At 47.8% G+C, this 18,347-nt stretch overlaps 1 protein-coding gene across 2 annotated transcripts in view; it reads right to left on the bottom strand.

Annotated features, from left to right (window-relative positions):
• Positions 1 to 18,347, bottom strand: part of FAM228B (family with sequence similarity 228 member B) — a 59,122-nt gene that overhangs the window by 21,464 nt on the left and 19,311 nt on the right. Inside the window, exons 5-8 of one of the 2 annotated variants that reach the window (XM_083178641.1) lie at positions 12,491 to 12,568; positions 11,773 to 11,860; positions 10,048 to 10,183; positions 5,950 to 6,701 (exon numbers count right to left, since the gene is read on the bottom strand). In XM_083178641.1, the coding sequence (XP_083034767.1) occupies positions 6,503 to 6,701; positions 10,048 to 10,183; positions 11,773 to 11,860; positions 12,491 to 12,568 (501 nt within the window). In that variant the 3' untranslated portion in view covers positions 5,950 to 6,502. Of the gene's footprint in view, positions 1 to 5,949; positions 6,702 to 10,047; positions 10,184 to 11,772; positions 11,861 to 12,490; positions 12,569 to 18,347 lie in introns of those variants that run through there. The other variant, XM_083178642.1, reaches the window with a different exon arrangement.

Below are 18,347 nucleotides of genomic sequence, written 5' to 3'. Positions count from 1 at the left end.
TGTGAAAAATACTGTAAAGTTTTAAAACTACTTATCGGCCATTTCTTTTTTTTTTTTTGAGTATTTTTGAAAAAAAAACACATTTAGGGGGGTATGCAATCTGGGATCACGGCTGTTGATCCCCGCCGACAGCTGTGATCCTGGCCTGTTTGCAGTCAAATCAACCGCATAACGACAGATGGGATTCAATTGCATACCCCCTTAGTATATATGCTGCCTTGGCTTTAAACACCGAAGGGCAGAGAGTATCTCTCCATATCTCTGTTAAGTAACTATCAGGATTTGATCACAATAATATTTATAGTTGTATAGCATTTTCTCTTTCAATGGTCCTGGTGACACAGCTCAACACTGGGATGTAGGAGGGTCCGAAGGAGCCAGGCACCTATCCTAAAGCTTTAGAGGGTAGGCTCCTCCCCTACTGCATCCCTGGACTCTTCAGTTCGTGTTAGGTGCCCACTGGAGTGGGTGCTATTCTAAAGGGCTGCAGGAGCAGCCGAAGAATTAGAGTAGTTAGGGGATTTTTATTATTTTATTAACTATTACCCTAGCTAGGTAGGCACAGTGTGAGGATTTTCATAGTGAATCCTCACACTGCTAGCGCAGCAGGAGCTGACAGAAGCGCGTCCTGTCAGCTCTCTGTGCACAGGGTAGACTCTGTCTGGTCTCCCTGTGCTGCGCTTACAGCCTCTATTAAGAGGCTGCCTGGGCTCCGGAGTAGCCTGAAACCGGCTCCACGTTTAGGTGGGGATCATGGGGGACAGGCGCTCCGTGATGGCGGCGGCCATTTTATGCGGAGCTTACACGCTGAGCTCCTGACTGAGAGGACAGCAGCGCTGTGACAGGCATGTTCCAAGTGGTCCCCATTTGAGGGGGAGATACTGGAACAAGGAAATCCTACCTAAGGAGCGGCTAGCTGGGGGTGGTTGGCGCCAAAAGGTCACGGACCCCGCAGCAGCAGGGACTTTGGTCTCTTCCTTCACTCTGACTTTGGCGCCTTTCAGAACGCTTGCAGCGGAGCTGAGCTGGCTTATTGATCCTGGCAGAGTGACTTGGATTTCCTGGGCATCGCTTCCCCGCAGTTGAAACCTACAGACAGCTAAGTGATTGGGTGCATTGACTTTGTATAAACGCTTGTACAATTGTTTGCACTGTGTATATTGAGATATATATATATACGCTTCACTTGCATCATGTCTGAGCATCAGGCTGTGGTTTTGGGGGAGGGAGTCCTTAGTGCACTGAGCGCGTGCAATGTTTGCACACAAAAGTTTGTCCCTGAGCAGATGGCCAAGGGGGGCTTATGTATTACTTGCGCTGATGTGAGACCCATGGGCAGTGAACACCATAGGGGAGAGCAGAGTGAACCTGCGTGGGCCAGTGCCCTAGGCAGGTCGGTAAACGCTTTGGTGCAGCTTCTGGACAGGCAGAGTGATGTGCTGGTAGAATCACAGAGACCTATGCCATCATCTCAGCAGTCGTCTGGCTCCTTACCTCTTACCCAGGCAGATCCTGCACTTATTCAGGTGATGCAGGATACTGCTAAGGGGATCAACAGATTCAGTGAAATACTGGACAAAATGGATGAGGTTACAGGGACCCCTAAAAGGTCTTATGCTATGCCTAATGTGTTAGAGGAAGAGGAAGGAGAGTATACTGACACACCCTGGGACCAGGGTGATGATTTTGAAGAGACCTCTGCTGCTGGTATAGAGGATCTTATTGTGGCTGTAAAACAGGCGTTAAAACTGTCTGTTGAGGATAAGACCCCTGTTAAGGGTGTTTTTAAGCGACAGCGAAAGGAGGCTGTTACTTTTCCCTCAGATGAGGGGTTACAGGAACTATTGGAAGGGGCTTGGAAAACCCCAGATAAGAGGCTACAGATGCCTAAAAGATTCCTTAGTCTGTACCCCATGCCGGAGTCTCATTCTGAACTCTGGGAAAAGGTGCCTGTTGTGGATGCTTCTGTGGCACGCTTATCAAAAGCTACGGTATTACCTGTACAGGGTGGTGCAGCTTTTAAAGATGCTGTGGATAAAAAGCTAGAGGGAAACCTCAAGGCTATTTTTGAAGGGGTGGGGTTTACCCTGCGTCCCCTTATTGCTTCAGCCTGGGTCTCTAAGGCCATTATAGAGTGGGCTGGTGAGCTATGCACCATGCTGCAGGCTGACCACGGTGCTTTGCTGGTAGCAGAAAAGATTAAGGCCGCTGCAGAATATGCGGTGGAAGCAGAGGAGGAAGCTCTTAAAATGGCTACCAGAGTATCCACAGTCTCCATAAATGCCAGGAGGGTACTCTGGCTTAAGGCCTGGGAAGCGGACAATGAGTCCAAAAAGGCCTTAGAAATGTTAGCTTTCAAGGGAAAGTTACTTTTTGGTTCTGAGCTTGAGGAGATTATAAAACAAGCCACAGGCGGCAAGAGTACGTTTCTGCCGGCCTCCTCAACAAAGCAGTCATCCAGATTTGCTGCTTTTAGGCCGTCCTTTCGGCCCTCCCCTAGAGGTGGTGCGTCCTTTCGGGGACAATCGTTCAGGGGAAAGTTCCAGAACTCCAGGGGCAAATCCCAAAGGTCCAAGTTTGGCTCTTTCAATAAGAAGCCTGCCTCTAAAGGAGAGGAAAAACCCTCCGCATGACTGCCAAGGGATCAGCCCGGCAGGGATAAAGGTGGGGGGGCGTCTTACACACTTCAGAGACGCTTGGGCTTCTCTAGACCAGGATACCTGGGTCTTAGAGATTATTACCCAGGGTTACAAAATCCCTTTCAGAGGGCGGCCTCCAAAGAGGTTCATCCCCACACCCATACCAAAGCAGGCGCTCCTGCGCACAGCTCTTATGAGAGCGGCTCATTCCCTTTTGGAAAAAGGGGTGGTAGTCCCGGTTCCCAGGGCAGAGTGGAAGAAAGGATTTTACTCCACGCTGTTCCTGGTGCCCAAACCAGACGGGTCTTTCAGACCAATACTAAATTTGAAGTCCTTAAATGTTCACCTTTGGGTAGACCATTTCAAAATGGAGTCTTTGAGAACTGTACTCCTGAGTCTGGACCAGGGAGAATTTCTGGCGTCCATGGATGTCCAGGACGCATATCTGCACGTTCCCATTCACCCGGAACATCAGATGCTGTTGAGATTTGCCATAGGAGACCTGCATTTACAGTTCCGGGCGTTACCCTTTGGCCTAGCAACCGCGCCAAGGGTATTTACAAAAATAATGTCTGTGATGGCGGCAGTGCTGAGGCTCAGGGGAATCACAGTAATACCCTATTTGGACGATCTCCTGTTCAAAGCAGAATCAGCAACACTGCTTCAAAGTCATTTAAAAGAGGCCATCAGTTTTTTGCAGGCTCACGGCTGGATTTTAAACTTACAAAAATCTCAGTTGGTACCATCACAGAGGATCCAGTTCTTGGGAGTCATACTGGATACCCATCTCCATCGGGTATTCCTCCCGGAGATAAAGGCCAGGGACCTGGTCAATCTAGTTCAGGAGATCCTCAGTGCTCCGAGCTTGTCAGTATGGAGGTGCCTCAAACTCCTGGGGAAAATGGTGGCGTCATTCGAAACGCTTCAATTTGCCAGGTTCCACTCTCGAGTATTCCAATGGAACATTTTGTCAGCCTGGTCAGGAAACACTTTGACCATGAAGACGGAGTTGATAGTGCTGTCCGCAGACACTCGGGACTCCTTGAAATGGTGGACAGAGGTAGATTCCCTTCAGTGGGGTCGGTCATTACAGACCTGGGACTGGTTGATAGTAACTACCGATGCCAGTCTCAGGGGCTGGGGGGCAGTAGCCCTGGATCTCAGGCTGCAGGGCCTGTGGACGGCAGAGGAATCAGCGTTGCCAATAAACATCTTGGAGCTGAGAGCTGTCTGGAAAGTGATTTCCTTGGCGGGAGACAGGTTAAGGAACTCCCCCTTGAGGATTCAGACCGACAATGCCACAGCTGTGGCGTATCTGAATCACCAGGGAGGTACACGCAGCAGATTGGCCATGTGGGAGGTGTCCAGAATCTTTCTATGGGCGGAACAGAATGTTCCTGCAGTATCGGCTATATTCATTCCAGGAGTGGAGAATATAGAAGCAGACTTCCTGAGCAGGGAGGAGCTCAAGGAAGGAGAATGGAGCCTACACCCTCAGGTGTTTCACCAGATCACTGCAATGTGGGGAACTCCGGATTTGGACCTAATGGCATCCAGGTTCAACCATCAGGTGCCCAGGTTCTATGCCAGAACGAGAGATCCGCTAGCAGAGGCAGTGGATGCCATGACTACCCATTGGCAGGGAGATCTTCTTTATGCATTCCCTCCTATTCCGATGTTAGCAAGACTGTTAAAGAGGGTACAGGACCAGAAGGTCCCGGTGATCCTTGTGGCCCCAGATTGGCCAAGGAGGTCTTGGTATTCGAGGCTTCAGAGGTTATCAGTGGATTCATGGCGTCTACCTCTGAGACCAGACCTGTTAAGACAAGGCCCATTCAATCATCTGGATTCCGATCGATTGATTTTGACGGCTTGGTTATTGAAACCGCCATTTTGAAAAAGAAAGGATTTTCTGACGCAGTAGTGCAGACTATGATAAAAGCCAGAAAGGCTGTTTCTTCTGCAAATTATTATAGAGTCTGGAAGACTTATATTAGATGGTGTGAGAGGCAAAAAGCTCACACATCTCACTTCAAATTATCAAAAATGTTGGATTTTTTACAAGATGGATTTTCTTCGGGCCTAAGTCTTCAGTCGTTGAAGGTGCAGATTTCGGCCTTGTCCATCTATTTTCAAAAAAGAATTGCCATTTTACCGGAGATTCAAACTTTTTTACAAGGGGTATCCAAACTGAAACCCCCTTACAAGCAACCAGTAGCACCTTGGGACCTGTCACTGGTTTTGGATTGCCTTCAGAAGGCACCTTTTGAGCCTTTGAGGTCGGCTGACTTTAAGTTTCTCACGTGGAAGTTAGTGTTTTTGTTAGCAGTAGCATCTGCTAAGAGGGTGTCTGAGTTGGGAGCCTTGTCATGCAAATCTCCCTTCTTAATCTTTCACGATGACAGGGCTGTTCTGAGAACAGTGCCGCAATTTTTACCGAAGGTAGTCTCTGCCTTCCATTTAAATCAGGAGATAGTTCTACCTGTGTTTCAACCCCCAGAGGGTTCCAAGAAAAGGGACAAGTTGAAGACTTTGGATGTTGTGCGTGCCTTACGCATATATGTGGACAGAGTGAAGAGTGTTAGAAAGACTGACACTTTATTGGTATTGTATGACGTACATAAAATTGGTTGGCCTGCATCTAAGCAGACCATTGCTAGGTGGTTGCGATCTGTGATAGCTTTTGCATACACCAAAGTGGGTAGGCCTGTACCGGCCAGAATTAATGCGCATACCACCAGGTCAGTTGCTACCTCTTGGGCGGTCCGACATGGGGCCACAGCGGAGCAGGTTTGCAGAGCTGCCACTTGGTCATCTGTTCACACATTTGCCAAATTCTATAGATTCCATGAGTTCGCGTCGGAGGACGCATCATTCGGGCGAGCAGTGCTGAGAGCTGCAGACCTGAGCGTACCCTCCCAAAGGACCGGCTCTGGAACGTCCCAGTGTTGAGCTGTGTCACCAGGACCATTGAAAGAGAAAAAGGGATTTTTGTAAGAACTTACCGTTCGAATCCCTTTCTCTGATATGGTCCTGGTGACACAGCGATCCCTCCCTTACGCTCAGTAAGTATGCCAGAATTTCATGATGTTCATGTTAAAATGGTTAAAAGTTAACAGTTTCTGTTATAAAATGTGCATATAATATGTGCAGGCGTTTGTACTGAGTTAATGTATTCCAGTGGCTTTGAAAGTTGAACTGAAGAGTCCAGGGATGCAGTAGGGGAGGAGCCTACCCTCTAAAGCTTTAGGATAGGTGCCTGGCTCCTTCGGACCCTCCTACATCCCAGTGTTGAGCTGTGTCACCAGGACCATATCAGAGAAAGGGATTCGAACGGTAAGTTCTTACAAAAATCCCTTTTTTTCCCAGAAAAGGGCTCAAAGTGTTTTCCATTTAAGAACCCAAAATACAAAGTAAGCTCAACATAAAAGAGAACTAACCATTGGGTTGTGGTCTTTTTTTTAGGTGAGTCTTGAGGTTTTGAAGGATTCTAGAGTGGAGGCCTCTCTAACTGTGCCAGTTCCATGGAGTCAGAGCTGCAAAACCGAAAGCTCAACCCCCAGATGGCTACAGGGAGATTCTAGTTACTGCTAATAGTCCTTCTTCTACAGATTTGCCGTAATTGTGCTGTGTAGTGAGGGACCAGAAGCTGCTTCACTTACCTCAGGCCCTGGTCATGTAGGGCTCTGAACGACAGTAAGCTAATCTTGAAATAAATTCTCAGTTTTACAGAACATTTACATTCCCCACCGGGGATACGAGAATCTACCCACCTATTTATTGGATACCAGAACAATATACCACAAACACTATCTACCTCATTGTCCTACTAATGATGGAAATACGCTGGTTGAATCTGCTCTTCATACAGTGACCATGTTAGCTGCTTGCTCGTGACCCTTTTGTTTAGAATATCCTGGGAAAGTTGATGATAATATCTCCGGAAACTTCTTCTTACGAGAGGTCATCAGTTCTGTCCTGGAAATGTCAGGTGGGCATTTGGTGTCTGTCCAGACTTTGAAATCCAGAGTCCCTTGGTTACATGATCCTCTTACTCTCCTCCTGTAACACATCAGTGAACCAAAGCTCGTCATAAGCACCAACCAATGCTTAGAGTGGACCTGCAATGATGCAAAGCAAGGCGGCCATGTTGTGTACCATATCTTTATGCAGCCTCTCAATGTGATAGGAGCCAATGATATCACTGAGGCATATTGGGGAACACCTATTCATGATGTAGTGATTGGCTACATTCTCGTGCACCTTAATTAAAAAATGGCTGCTTCCACTGTGTGTAGGGGACAGGTCCACTTTAGAAGGTATTTATCTAGCAATTGGTTATGACTTCATTTGTGCATAATTAAGTGACGCTCACCGTGATCCAGTATTGAGATTTATCAAGCCCAGTTGCACCAAGAAGAAGATAAGGCAGAAAAACCGCCTGGGCTGATGAAGACACAGACACCCCCCCCCCCCTCCCCCAAGGCAATGCCACCACTTCCCCTTTCTGTGGGTGGAGCAGCATAGAAGGCAACCCAGGCATTTATAGTGGATCATGGCCAGGCACAAATATGTTTGTCCATACCCCTGGTGCCAAGTTTTGATAAATCTCCCAGGGGCTCCACTGTAGCCTGAAGAGTTAGAAACATCTAATGCTGCTTTCAGACCGCATCTCTGGCTTTGACCCTGTATTTGGAAACGTTTCCAAAAACGGGTCTGCCAGATAAAACCCCTTTCACACCGCAGCACTTAAACGGTATATTACCGTTTAAGTGCCGATTTTTTGACACTGGCAGACCCGTTTTTGGAAACTTTCCAAATACAGGGTCAAAGCCAGTGCAGCCTTCAGCCCTCCCCTCCGTGCAGCTCCCCCCCCCCCCCTCGCGCGTGTCGACCGAGAGCATGTCGACGCCCCCCGCGCATGTCGACGCCCCCCGCGCATGTCGACGCCCCCACCCCACCGCGTGTCGGCGCCCCCCCCCCCCCCCCCCCCCGTGTCGACTTACCCCGTGCCGGTACCTCCGTTGTGGATCCCGGCACTGCAGCTCAGTATGCTCGGAAAGCACTTATGAAAAAAGTGTCTTCTAGAAAATGGCTGCCCCATAGGAAACCCTGTTTAAAAAAACTGTCTTTCGTATGGGGGCAGCCATTTTCTGAAAGACACTTTTTTCATAAGTGCTTTCCGAGCATACTGAGCTGCAGTGCCGGGAACCACAACGGAGATACCGGCACGGGGTAAGTCGACACGGGGGGGGGGGGGGGGCGCGTCGACACGCGCGCGGGGGGTGTCGACACGCGCGGGGGGGGCTCCAGTGCTGTGAATACTTAATGAGCGCTCATTAAGTATTCACTGTGCTGAATTTAGGACCCAGCTCATTGGCTGGGTCCTAAATACCATTTCAGAACCGATTTTGAGCCTAAAATACCGGTTCTGAAACGGGTAGGACCCTGCATTTTAACCGGTTAGAAAAAACGGTTTTTTCTAACCGGTTAAGTGGTCCTGCACCTTTCAGACCGCACACATTACCGTTTTAAAACGGTAAAAAAACGGCACTATACCGTTTTTAAAGTGCGGTCTGAAAGGGGCATAAGTCAGGCATGTCCAAACTGTGGCCCTCCAGGTGTTCCGATCATGCCTTGCCAAAGCTTTGCTTTTAGGGAATGCTAAAACTATGGCAAGGCATGCTGGGATGTGTAGTTTCACAACAGCTGGAGGGCCGCAGTTTGGACATGCCTGATCTAAGTAAATGGAGCCATTTTGTTTGTCAGCAAAGTGATAATACGGTGTGGGGAATATTTTGGATGCAAACTAGGGAGTCTATTTCCTAAGCCTAGTAGAGAGATAAAGTAGATGGAAATAAAGTACCAGCCAATCAGCTCCCAACTGACTTGTTTACAAAATGTTTGAAAATTACAGAAGCTGATTGGCTGGTACTATATCTCCATCCACTTTATTTTTAATAGATAACATAGACTAGTAAATGATGTGTGCAATCTGTATCAATGTTTTAATGTGTAATTATGTGCAATATTTGTAGTTAGTTAGGGCAGTATAACACTGAGACTTGATAGTTATGAATGCATTAGGTGATTCATCGCGCCCTACGGGCACTCTTCGCACTATCTTCAGGGGCTCCGCCCCCTTAACCTGTGAATGCCTTTATTGCAAGAAATATGGTTCGTATTATACGGAGGAATCCCTGCTGCAGGGGTGGTGTGGTGTTGCTGTGGGAGGGTGATGGGGTACTGCGGGTTGAGGAGGTCCGGGTGCTGTGGTTCCGTATATGGGTGCATTAGTACCACGGGTGGGGAAGTGGAAGGTGCGGGGTTGCCGCAGTTGGGGGAGGGTGTCCGTGGTGCTGTGGGAGGGTTGGGTGCAGGTGTGCTGCGGGTGGTGTAGTTGCAGATGCGGGGAGTCGCATGTTGGTGGGGGAGGGGTGGAGCAGATGTGGGGTGCTGTAGTGGGGTGGGAGATTTTCGGGGGCGGGGTGTTGAAGGGGCGGAGGGGTAGGGGGTTGACGGGGGTCTGGGCATGGATGTGGGAGAGGCCGGTGAGTTGTGAGTGTACTGCCAGTGAGGGAGGGGCGGATGCTGTGGTGTTGCGGTGGGTGTGGTGGTAGCGTGGTTGGGTGACTGTCGGGTGCAAGGGTAACGTGGGTGGGGGAGGGTGGCAGGTTCGGGGCAGGTGCAGGGATACTGCGGTTGGTGGAGTTACACGTGCAGGTGTGGCCCATAGTAAAATTTTGCTATGGGGGCCCTAAGAGTTCTAGTTACACCTCTGCAGGTGATGCTTACTTACTTACACTGCTTTATCACTTGCAAGTTTCTGAGCGATGCTGTTTTCCTGATGAGAGATTGGGGAGGGGCGATCTCGGCAAGTGCTGGGCTGATAGCCCCGATCTGTCACTCTGACTCCACCCAGCGTTATACACACAGCCACAGATAACAGATCTGGGCTATTATATAGGAGATGTTACCCTAGTCATACAAAATAATGACTTGTCATATACACAAAGATTATGTCATGACAGCCCAAAAAATGGTGGCACTTCCAACTTAATGTGGCCCTTTCAGTAGAGTTCTCTGGATTTTACCAGGGTCAGGGGGAACTAAGAAGCTCAAATACCCCCTTTTCTATGGTCACCTATTTGTATCCCAAAGAGAAACATGGCGAAGGTAGAGACATTCAATTCAGGTTTATATACCGTGGGAACACACAAATCCGAGCACACAGGGATCTGAACTCTGGACCCCTACCACCACGGCGTGCTAGTAACTGCAGTACTGGTTGTGGTGACACTGGACACAGGTGCATTACACTTATTTATTCCAGTTCTTCACCATTAGAAATGCATGCTATACACACCAGAGGCTATATACACCCTATAGTATCCGGTAGGAAGCTCACCTGCTCTTCTGCCTGGTTTCACTCTCTATGTACCCAAATGGAGTCTTCAACCATTGAAGTCCATCCATTGTCTGACGACCCAGTGGAACCTGCGGTAGTTTCATTTCATTTATTTCCTTTGCAGAAAATATCCGGCCTGCATTCAACAAACAAAAAGAAGGAAAAACTCGGCACCATGCAGAATTGTCAGCTCACATGATTTATTCTGCAGTCCTGCCCTGTGGAGTACGTCCTACAGTATGTCTTTCACAGTTGCTGAAAGCAGCAAAGAGCAGCCCGAACTGCCTTGTTTTACTACTACTCCCCTACAGCACTGTCAGTGTCTTGTCTATTCTGTCAGCATGCCTTCCAGCACTGTCCATGTCAGGGAAGCGGTCATCTATTAGAATGAACTTAGGTCTACAGTCATTAGGTCGACCCCACTAGGTCGACTGGCAGGAAGGTCGACCTGACTTAAGGTCGACATGGGCCAAGGTCGACATGACTTAAGGTCGAATTTGCATAAATGTCGACATGAGGAAGGTCGACTGGTCATAAGGTCTACATGTGTTTTTCACTGTTTTTTGAGCCGACATGTGCCGACAGGCGGTATTTCATGCCCTACCATCCACTAGGGCGTGGAGGAGGTTATTAAAGCTGTGGCGAGCGCAGCGAGGCACCGTGCCCGAAGCATTGCGAGCGATGCGAGGGTCCGATTCTCATTGCCAACTGTGTCCATGTCGACTGTGTCGACATTCGGGTAAAAAAACAGTGAAAAACCCATGTCGACCTTATGACCAGTCGACCTTCCTCATGTCAACCTTTATGCAAATTCGACCTTAAGTCATGTCGACCTTGGCCCATGTCGACCTTAAGTCAGGTCGACCTTCCTGCCAGTCTACCTAGTGTGGTCGACCTAATGACTGTAGACCTAAGTGTGGTCTGACAGATGTACCGATTCCCCATGTCATGTCTATCCTGTGAGCCTGCCTTTCAGCACTGTCAGTGTGTCTTGTCTATACTGTGAGCCTGCCTTTCAGCACTGTCAGTATGTCTTGTCTATATTGTGAGCCTGCCTTACAGCCCTGTCAGTGGCTTGTCTATCATGTTGCACCGGCAGCTTGAAAACCATTTCCTTTCTCTTCCACTGCCATCTCCTTTCTACCCTTTGCCATCCGCGGGTGGCATCCGGAGGGTGGACCGGCAGACAGGGAGTGTGCTGACGGGTGCCCTGCTAATCTTCGGCGCCTGGAGCTCACCCTCCATCGCCTCACCGTCACTACACCCCTGCTTCCAGCACTGTCAGTGACTTGGCTATCCTATGAGCCTGCCTTCCAGCACTGTCAGTGTCTTGTCTATCCTATGAGCCTGCCTTCCAGCAATGTCAGTGTGTCTTGTCTATCCTATGAGCCTGCCTTCTAGCACTGTCAGTGTCTTGTCTATCCTATGAGCCTGCCTTCCAGCAATGTCAGTGTCTTGTCTATCCTTTGAGCCTGCCTTCCAGCACGGTCAGTGTCTTGTCTATCCTATGAGCCTGCCTTCCAGCAATGTCAGTGTCTTGTCTATCCTTTGAGCCTGCCTTCCAGCACGGTCAGTGTGTCATGTTTATCCTATGAGCCTGCCTTCCAGCACTCTCAGTGTTGTGTCTATGCTGTGAGCCTGCCTTCCAGCACTGTCAGTGTCTTGACTATCCTGTGAGCCTGCCTTCTAATACAGCTAAAGCCAGATCAAAATATGTCATGGTACCTGTCTGACAGAGCAGGATTATCTTCTTCTCCTCAGTCTGCTCCTCATTCCACTGATGAAGAGGGTCATGCAGTGATGGGGTAAAAACCTGCCCAGTACAGAAATGTAATAATCCACCATTTGTGGTGACAAAATAACACTATAACCCACCCATGAGCATATAATGCACCATTGCACATCTATTTCCTCTGTGTGACGGAATGGCACTTAGTCTGATCAACCTTCTAGAAAGATTAAGTCAAGATGTTGCAAGTAGTAACCAATCAGCTTCTTATACCACTTTCAGACAGAAATGTCTGAAAATCCCAGCTTTTACCTGGCATTTTCATTGCCGGGTGATTTGGCCGGTTCCAGCCTTACACCCCTCCCCCCCCCCTTTACATAGAAAAGCTAATTACCAGGTTAGAAATTCCTACCTGGTAATTTGCTGAGTAACACGGGTATTTCTTCTTTGTGAAAAGATCAACCCAGGTCAAAAATTCTGAGTCACGACCCTGGTAAATTTGTGGGTCAGAGACCCAGGATTTACGACCCGGTTGACCCTTTCACACACAAAAAGGACCCTTGTTGAATGGCAAATCACCAGGAAGAACTGCTTGACCCGGTAATTGGCTTTTTTGTGTGGAAAGGGTATAAATGTTATTTGAAAAAAAGAAAAGTGCCGCTCCACTTTATTTCTGTCAAGGTGTGATAAATCTCTCCGACAGGCTTCTCTTACCCGGCCGTAGTGCTTGTTGCGGCGATTAGTGAAAGGATCGTACTCAGATGGGTCATAGTCGCTCATAAACGCTGTACCCTAGGGGGGACAAACATAACATCAAATGCTTATCAATGGCCTTGTACAAACGTCCATTACACTGCGCAACACACGCACAAATGACAAACGTGATGGTGACATTTTTATTCTAAGATGAATTAAAAATATACGATAATGTATTGTGACATCACATTAGTAAAGCAATTAACCGATTAAGAACATTGTACAAGCAGCACCTATGTTAGCAGATATGGGGGGGTGTATGTAATAGTGTCAGAGTTCTGTGAAGCAGTGCGATTTAAGCAATCTAAGCTGCAGATTTAGAGAGGCAATCATTAACATGGCAAAACCCGCTGCTGTTGAAATGGGAAATTCGTGACATCATTGGTACATCATGGTCCTGTGAGGTCACCGGTATCTTAGTGATCTGGTAGGCTGTAGCCTTATGACATCTTCCCTTTCTTACTTTTTCTGCTTTATTATTAGACCTTACTCACCAGCTCCTCTCTATTAGCTGGGGTCCTCCCTATCTCACCAGCTCCTCTCTATTAGCTGGGGTCCTCCCTATCTCACCAGCTCCTCTATATTAGCTGGGGGTCCTCCCTATCTCACCGGCTCCTCTATATTAGCTGGGGTCCTCCCTATCTCTTCAGCTCCTCTCTATTAGCTGGGGTCCTCCTTATCTCATGGTTTCTCTCTATTTGCTGGGGTCCTCCTTATCTCATGGCTCCTCTCTATTAGCTAGGGTCCTCCCTATCTCACCAGCTCCTCTCTATTAGCTGGGGTCCTCCCTATCTCAACGGCTCCTCTCTATTAGCTGGGGTCCTCCCTATCTCACCAGCTCCTCTCTATTAGCTGGGGTCCTCCCTATCTCAACGGCTCCTCTCTATTAGCTGGGGTCCTCCCTATCTCAACGGCTCCTCTCTATTAGCTGGGGTCCTCCCTATCTCACCAGCTCCTCTCTATTAGCTGGGGTCCTCCCTATCTCACCAGCTCCTCTCTATTAGCTGGGATCTTCCCTATCTCACCAGCTCCTCTCTATTAGCTGGGGTCCTCCCTATCTCAAAGGCTCCTCTATATTAGCTGGGGTCCTCCTTATCTTATGGCTCCTCTCTATTAGCTGGGGTCTTCCTTATCTCACGGCTACTCTCTATTAGCTGGGGTCCTTCCCTATCTCACGGCTCCTCTCTATTAGCTAGGGTCCCCCCTATCTCACCAGCTCCTCTCTGTTAGCTGGGGTCCTCCCTATCTCACCAGCTCTTCTCTATTAGCTGGGGGTCCTTCCTATATCACCAGCTCCTCTATATTAGCTGGGGGTCCTCCCTATCTCACCGGCTCCTCTCTATTAGCTGGGGTCCTCCCTATCTTATGGCTCCTCTCTATTAGCTAGGGTCCTCCTTATCTAACGGCTCCTCTCTATAAGCTGAGGTCCTCCTTATCTCACGGCTCCTCTCTATTAGCTGGGGTCTTCCTTATCTCACGGCTACTCTCTATTAGCTGGGGTCCTTCCCTATCTCACGTCTCCTCTCTGTTAGCTAGGGTCCCCCTATCTCACCAGCTCCTCTCTGTTAGCTGGGGGTCCTTCCTATATCACCAGCTCCTCTATATTAGCTGGGGGTCCTCCCTATCTCACCGGCTCCTCTCTATTAGCTGGGGTCCTCCCTATCTCACCAGATCCTTTATATTAGCTGGGGGTCCTCCCTATCTCACCGGCTCCTATCTATTAGCTGGGGTCCTCCCTATCTCACCAGCTCCTCTATATTAGCTGGGGGTCCTCCCTATCTCACCGGCTCCTCTCTATTAGATGGGGTCCTCCCTATCTCACCGGCTCCTCTCTATTAGCTGGAGTCCTCCTTATCTCATGGCTTCTCTCTATTTGCTGGGGTCCTCCTTATCTCATGGCTCCTCTCTATTAGCTAGGGTCCTCCTTATCTCACGGCTCCTCTCTATAAGCTGGGGTCCTCCTTATCTCACGGCTCCTCTCTATTAGCTGGGGTCCTCCTTATCTCACGGCTCCTCTCTATTAGCTGGGGTCCTTCCCTATCTCACCGGCTCCTCTCTATTAGCTAGGGTCCTCCCTATCTCACCAGCTCCTCTCTATTAGCTGGGGTCTTCCCTATCTCACCAGCTCTTCTCTATTAGCTGGGGTCCTCCCTATCTCAGCAGCTCCTCTACATTAGCTCGGGGTCCTCCCTATCTCACCGGCTCCTCTCTATTAGCTGGGGTCCCTCCTATCTCACCAGCTCATCTCTATTAGCTGGGTTCCTCCCTATCTCACCAGCTCCTCTCTATTAGCTGGGGGTCCTCCCTATCTCACCGGCTCATCTCTATTAGCTGGGGTCCTCCCTATCTCATCAGCTCCTCTACATTAGCTGGGGGTCCTCCCTATCTCACCGGCTCCTCTCTATTAGCTGGGGGCCCTCCCTATCTCACCGGCTCCTCTCTATTAGCTGGGGTCCTCCCTATCTCACCAGCTCCTCTCTATTAGCTGGGGTCCCCCCTATCTCACCGGCTCCTCTCTATGAGCTGGGGTCCCCCCTATCTCACCGGCTCCTCTCTATTAGCTGGGGTCCTCCCTATCTCACCAGCTCCTCTCTATTAGCTGGGGTCCTCCCTATCTCACCAGCTCCTCCTTTTCACCAGGATGGGGTCATATGGTCAACAGTAAAAAGGCAGTCATTAGGCCACTATTGGTCGACAAGCCAAAGTTTGACACACCAAAAAGGAAGAAATGCATTAGGTCAACATAAACAAATCGGTCAAAAGAAGCAAAAGGTCAACATGAGATTTTTTCCGTTACTATATCAGTGGACATGGAGGGGGAATATATTAGTGTGCTGAGCACAGGAAGGCACCATGCCAAAGCATGTGTACACACTATATGTGTACTGCTTGTACACATATACCGTGTCCATATTTGTCAGCATAGACACCCAAAAAATAAAAAAACATCATGTCAACCTTTTGCTTTGCCTCTCTATTAGCAGGGGTCCTCACTATCTCACCGGCTCCTCTCTATCTCAGAGAGAGAGGGTGCAAATGCATATTACAATATAATATATAATAAGAGGTTGTTAGTATATCATTGGCCATCATATCTATCTATCACCTATCTCACCATCTCCTCTCTATTAGCAGGGGTCCTCCCTATCTCACCAGCTCATCTCTATTAGCAGGGGTCCTCCCTTACTCACCAGCTCCTCCCTATTAGCTGGGGTCCTCGCTGTCTCACCGGCTCCTCTCTATTAGCAGGGGTTCTCCCTATCTCACCAGCTCATCTCTATAAACAGGGGTCCTCCCTATCTCACCAGCTCATCTCCATTAGCAGGGGTCCTCCCTATCTCACCAGCTCATCTCTATTAGCAGGGGTCCTCACTGTCTCACCAGCTCCTCCCTATTAGCAGGGGTCCTCACTGTCTCACCAGCTCCTCCCTATTAGCAGGGGTCCTTACTTACTTATTTAGAAGGAAAGGATGGTAATCGCACAGGAAAGAGTGAATATGAGTCAAAAAGTTTGGCCCCTCAATAGGTATCTTAGTGATTAAGTTCGTATGACATGTGAGGGTGTGCTACCACTGGACATCGAAAAGTTACATATATAATTTTTGGACAGAAAGAAATGTCACTATGCGGTGCACCAAATAAAGAGTCTATTAAAATCTAACCTTTATTATTATGGGTTAAAATTATAGCGAAATATAAAAGACACAGAACACAAATGACATACAAATACGTTTAAAAAAGGATATAAATTATCCTTGCTGCGTGGGGTCCCACACTCCTAATTTTCGATTCCCACTAGTATCAAAGTACGTACTCTGTCAGTTACTATATTGAATTATTTATATGTATGCGGCGGGCATTGGACACACATTATAGATTACCCCATTCATAGGGGAAAGTAGGTACAAGTTAAGGTTGGCTGTTTCGGGCAGGTATGACAATTAATTTAAGATATAGTGTTGTGCGACGACTTCAAGGGTATAATTCCCAGATATCCAGTGCTTGTATTGGAGGGCACTGGTAGTTTGTTCTAATTGGTCACTGGTGTGCCATTAGATATTAGGTTTAGTGGCGCTAGTTTATGCCAGAGAATAATTAGGCAAGGTTGAACAGTGCTAGTGTTTTGGGAATATCGACACGGGCTCAGTATGTAGTATTAACGTGTCTACATGAGCGTGTCGGTAACCTCTAATCTCACGTTAATCGTGTGTACGTATAGAAATAATCACTGTAGCATAGCCAAATATACCAGTGATAAAATTAATACAGTCCCTGGAGTATAGCGTGTCAATTTATACGACACGTTGTCTCACGATATAACAGGACTGAATAACAAGATGTGTCAGTGAAAATACAATCCCTGGAGTGTAGCGTGTCTATTTATAGGACACGTTATCTCACTATGTAACAGGATTGTATATCAATGATTGCTCAAAATCTTGTGCTTATTACGTCGACTGGACAATTTGTGAATAAATTGTCAGAGTACCAGTACCAATTGGTTTTAGAAGGTACAGTGTGTATGGCGGCGTTTTAAGAGTATAATTTCAGATAACCAATGCCTGCCCCCTTTTTTCGTGAGGGACACTGGTAGCCGTCCAAAGTATTCACTGATATATTTATTCTTATATTTATTAACTGTTATTTTGCACCTTAAACAGTGTTTTTGGCAGCGCGAACAGTGCTCATATTCAGAGAAGTCAGTAATCGCTTGGTGTGTGGCGTTCACACGCTATAAACGAGCGTTTCAATAGTAATTAGTCTCATACTAATTAAGTGCATCAGTAGTGGTAGTAATCACTTAACATTAGTAGCATGTATCAAATGAAAATAGATCATAGTCCCTAGACTTTCACGTATTTATAATTAGGACAAGTTGTCTCTCATAGGACGGGACTAGAAGATCATAATATGCTCAGTATGTTGAGATCATACGCCTGTTTACTGAATATACCAGTAGCGGCGGTGATCACTACACGCTGGCTGGATACAAGATTCACAGTGTGAGAACCACAGTCCCTGGAGCGCGGCGTGCTTGATGGTTACACGCCGTCTCACAATAAGGAGGACTGGGTGACACTTGCAATACTATTGTGCGCCCTTCAGCCGACGGGCTGTGTGTCGATGCGCCCGCTCGGTAATGTAATCAATCAATTTTTAAACTAGACAGATCAAAATTAGTACATTTCAATGGGGGTAGGGGAGTGGGGATAGCCCACGAAGTGTACGGTCGGCGTACGCTTCGCTAATGAGCTTCGTCAGGACCAACCTGGGTGGTACCTGCGAGCTCCTTAAGTACCTGTGGAGTCATGCATATGGTAATGTGCTATGCGTTCATTGGTTGCCCCGGTTGTCAGTCAGGGAATGCATATCGTACTAGATAGTATGTTTCGTTTACTGCTTATAGATGAGATCTCTGTTGGAAAGTAGCAGGACTGTTTATTGCTTGGAATATGTACTGGGTGTCAGGTACAGTTATATGTATAACCAGAACATCTTTGGATTACTTAATCATTTGGACTTTTGGACGGTATATCTGACCAAGTCACGGAAGTGAATCATGATTGGACAGGGAGACCATCAGTCAAGGGAAAGGGGAGGGAAAATGACACTCTGATGGTTACCTATTGAATTGTTTATTATTCCATGGTTACCATGGATACTGCAGTGCGATCGTTAGAAATGTGATATGTATTGATTGCTAGTATTCTTACGTGATATTGTAAAATCAACCGTTAAGAGTAAGATGTACATTGATTACTGATAGTCTTGGTTAAAGTAATACATATAGATGATTGACCTGATCATTGGTCAG

This window comes from Crinia signifera, chromosome 3 (genome assembly GCF_055691185.1).
Source record: "Crinia signifera chromosome 3, ASM5569118v1, whole genome shotgun sequence".
Classification (NCBI taxonomy): Eukaryota; Metazoa; Chordata; class Amphibia; order Anura; family Myobatrachidae; genus Crinia; species Crinia signifera.
This window is presented reverse-complemented; position numbering and strand designations above follow the sequence as displayed.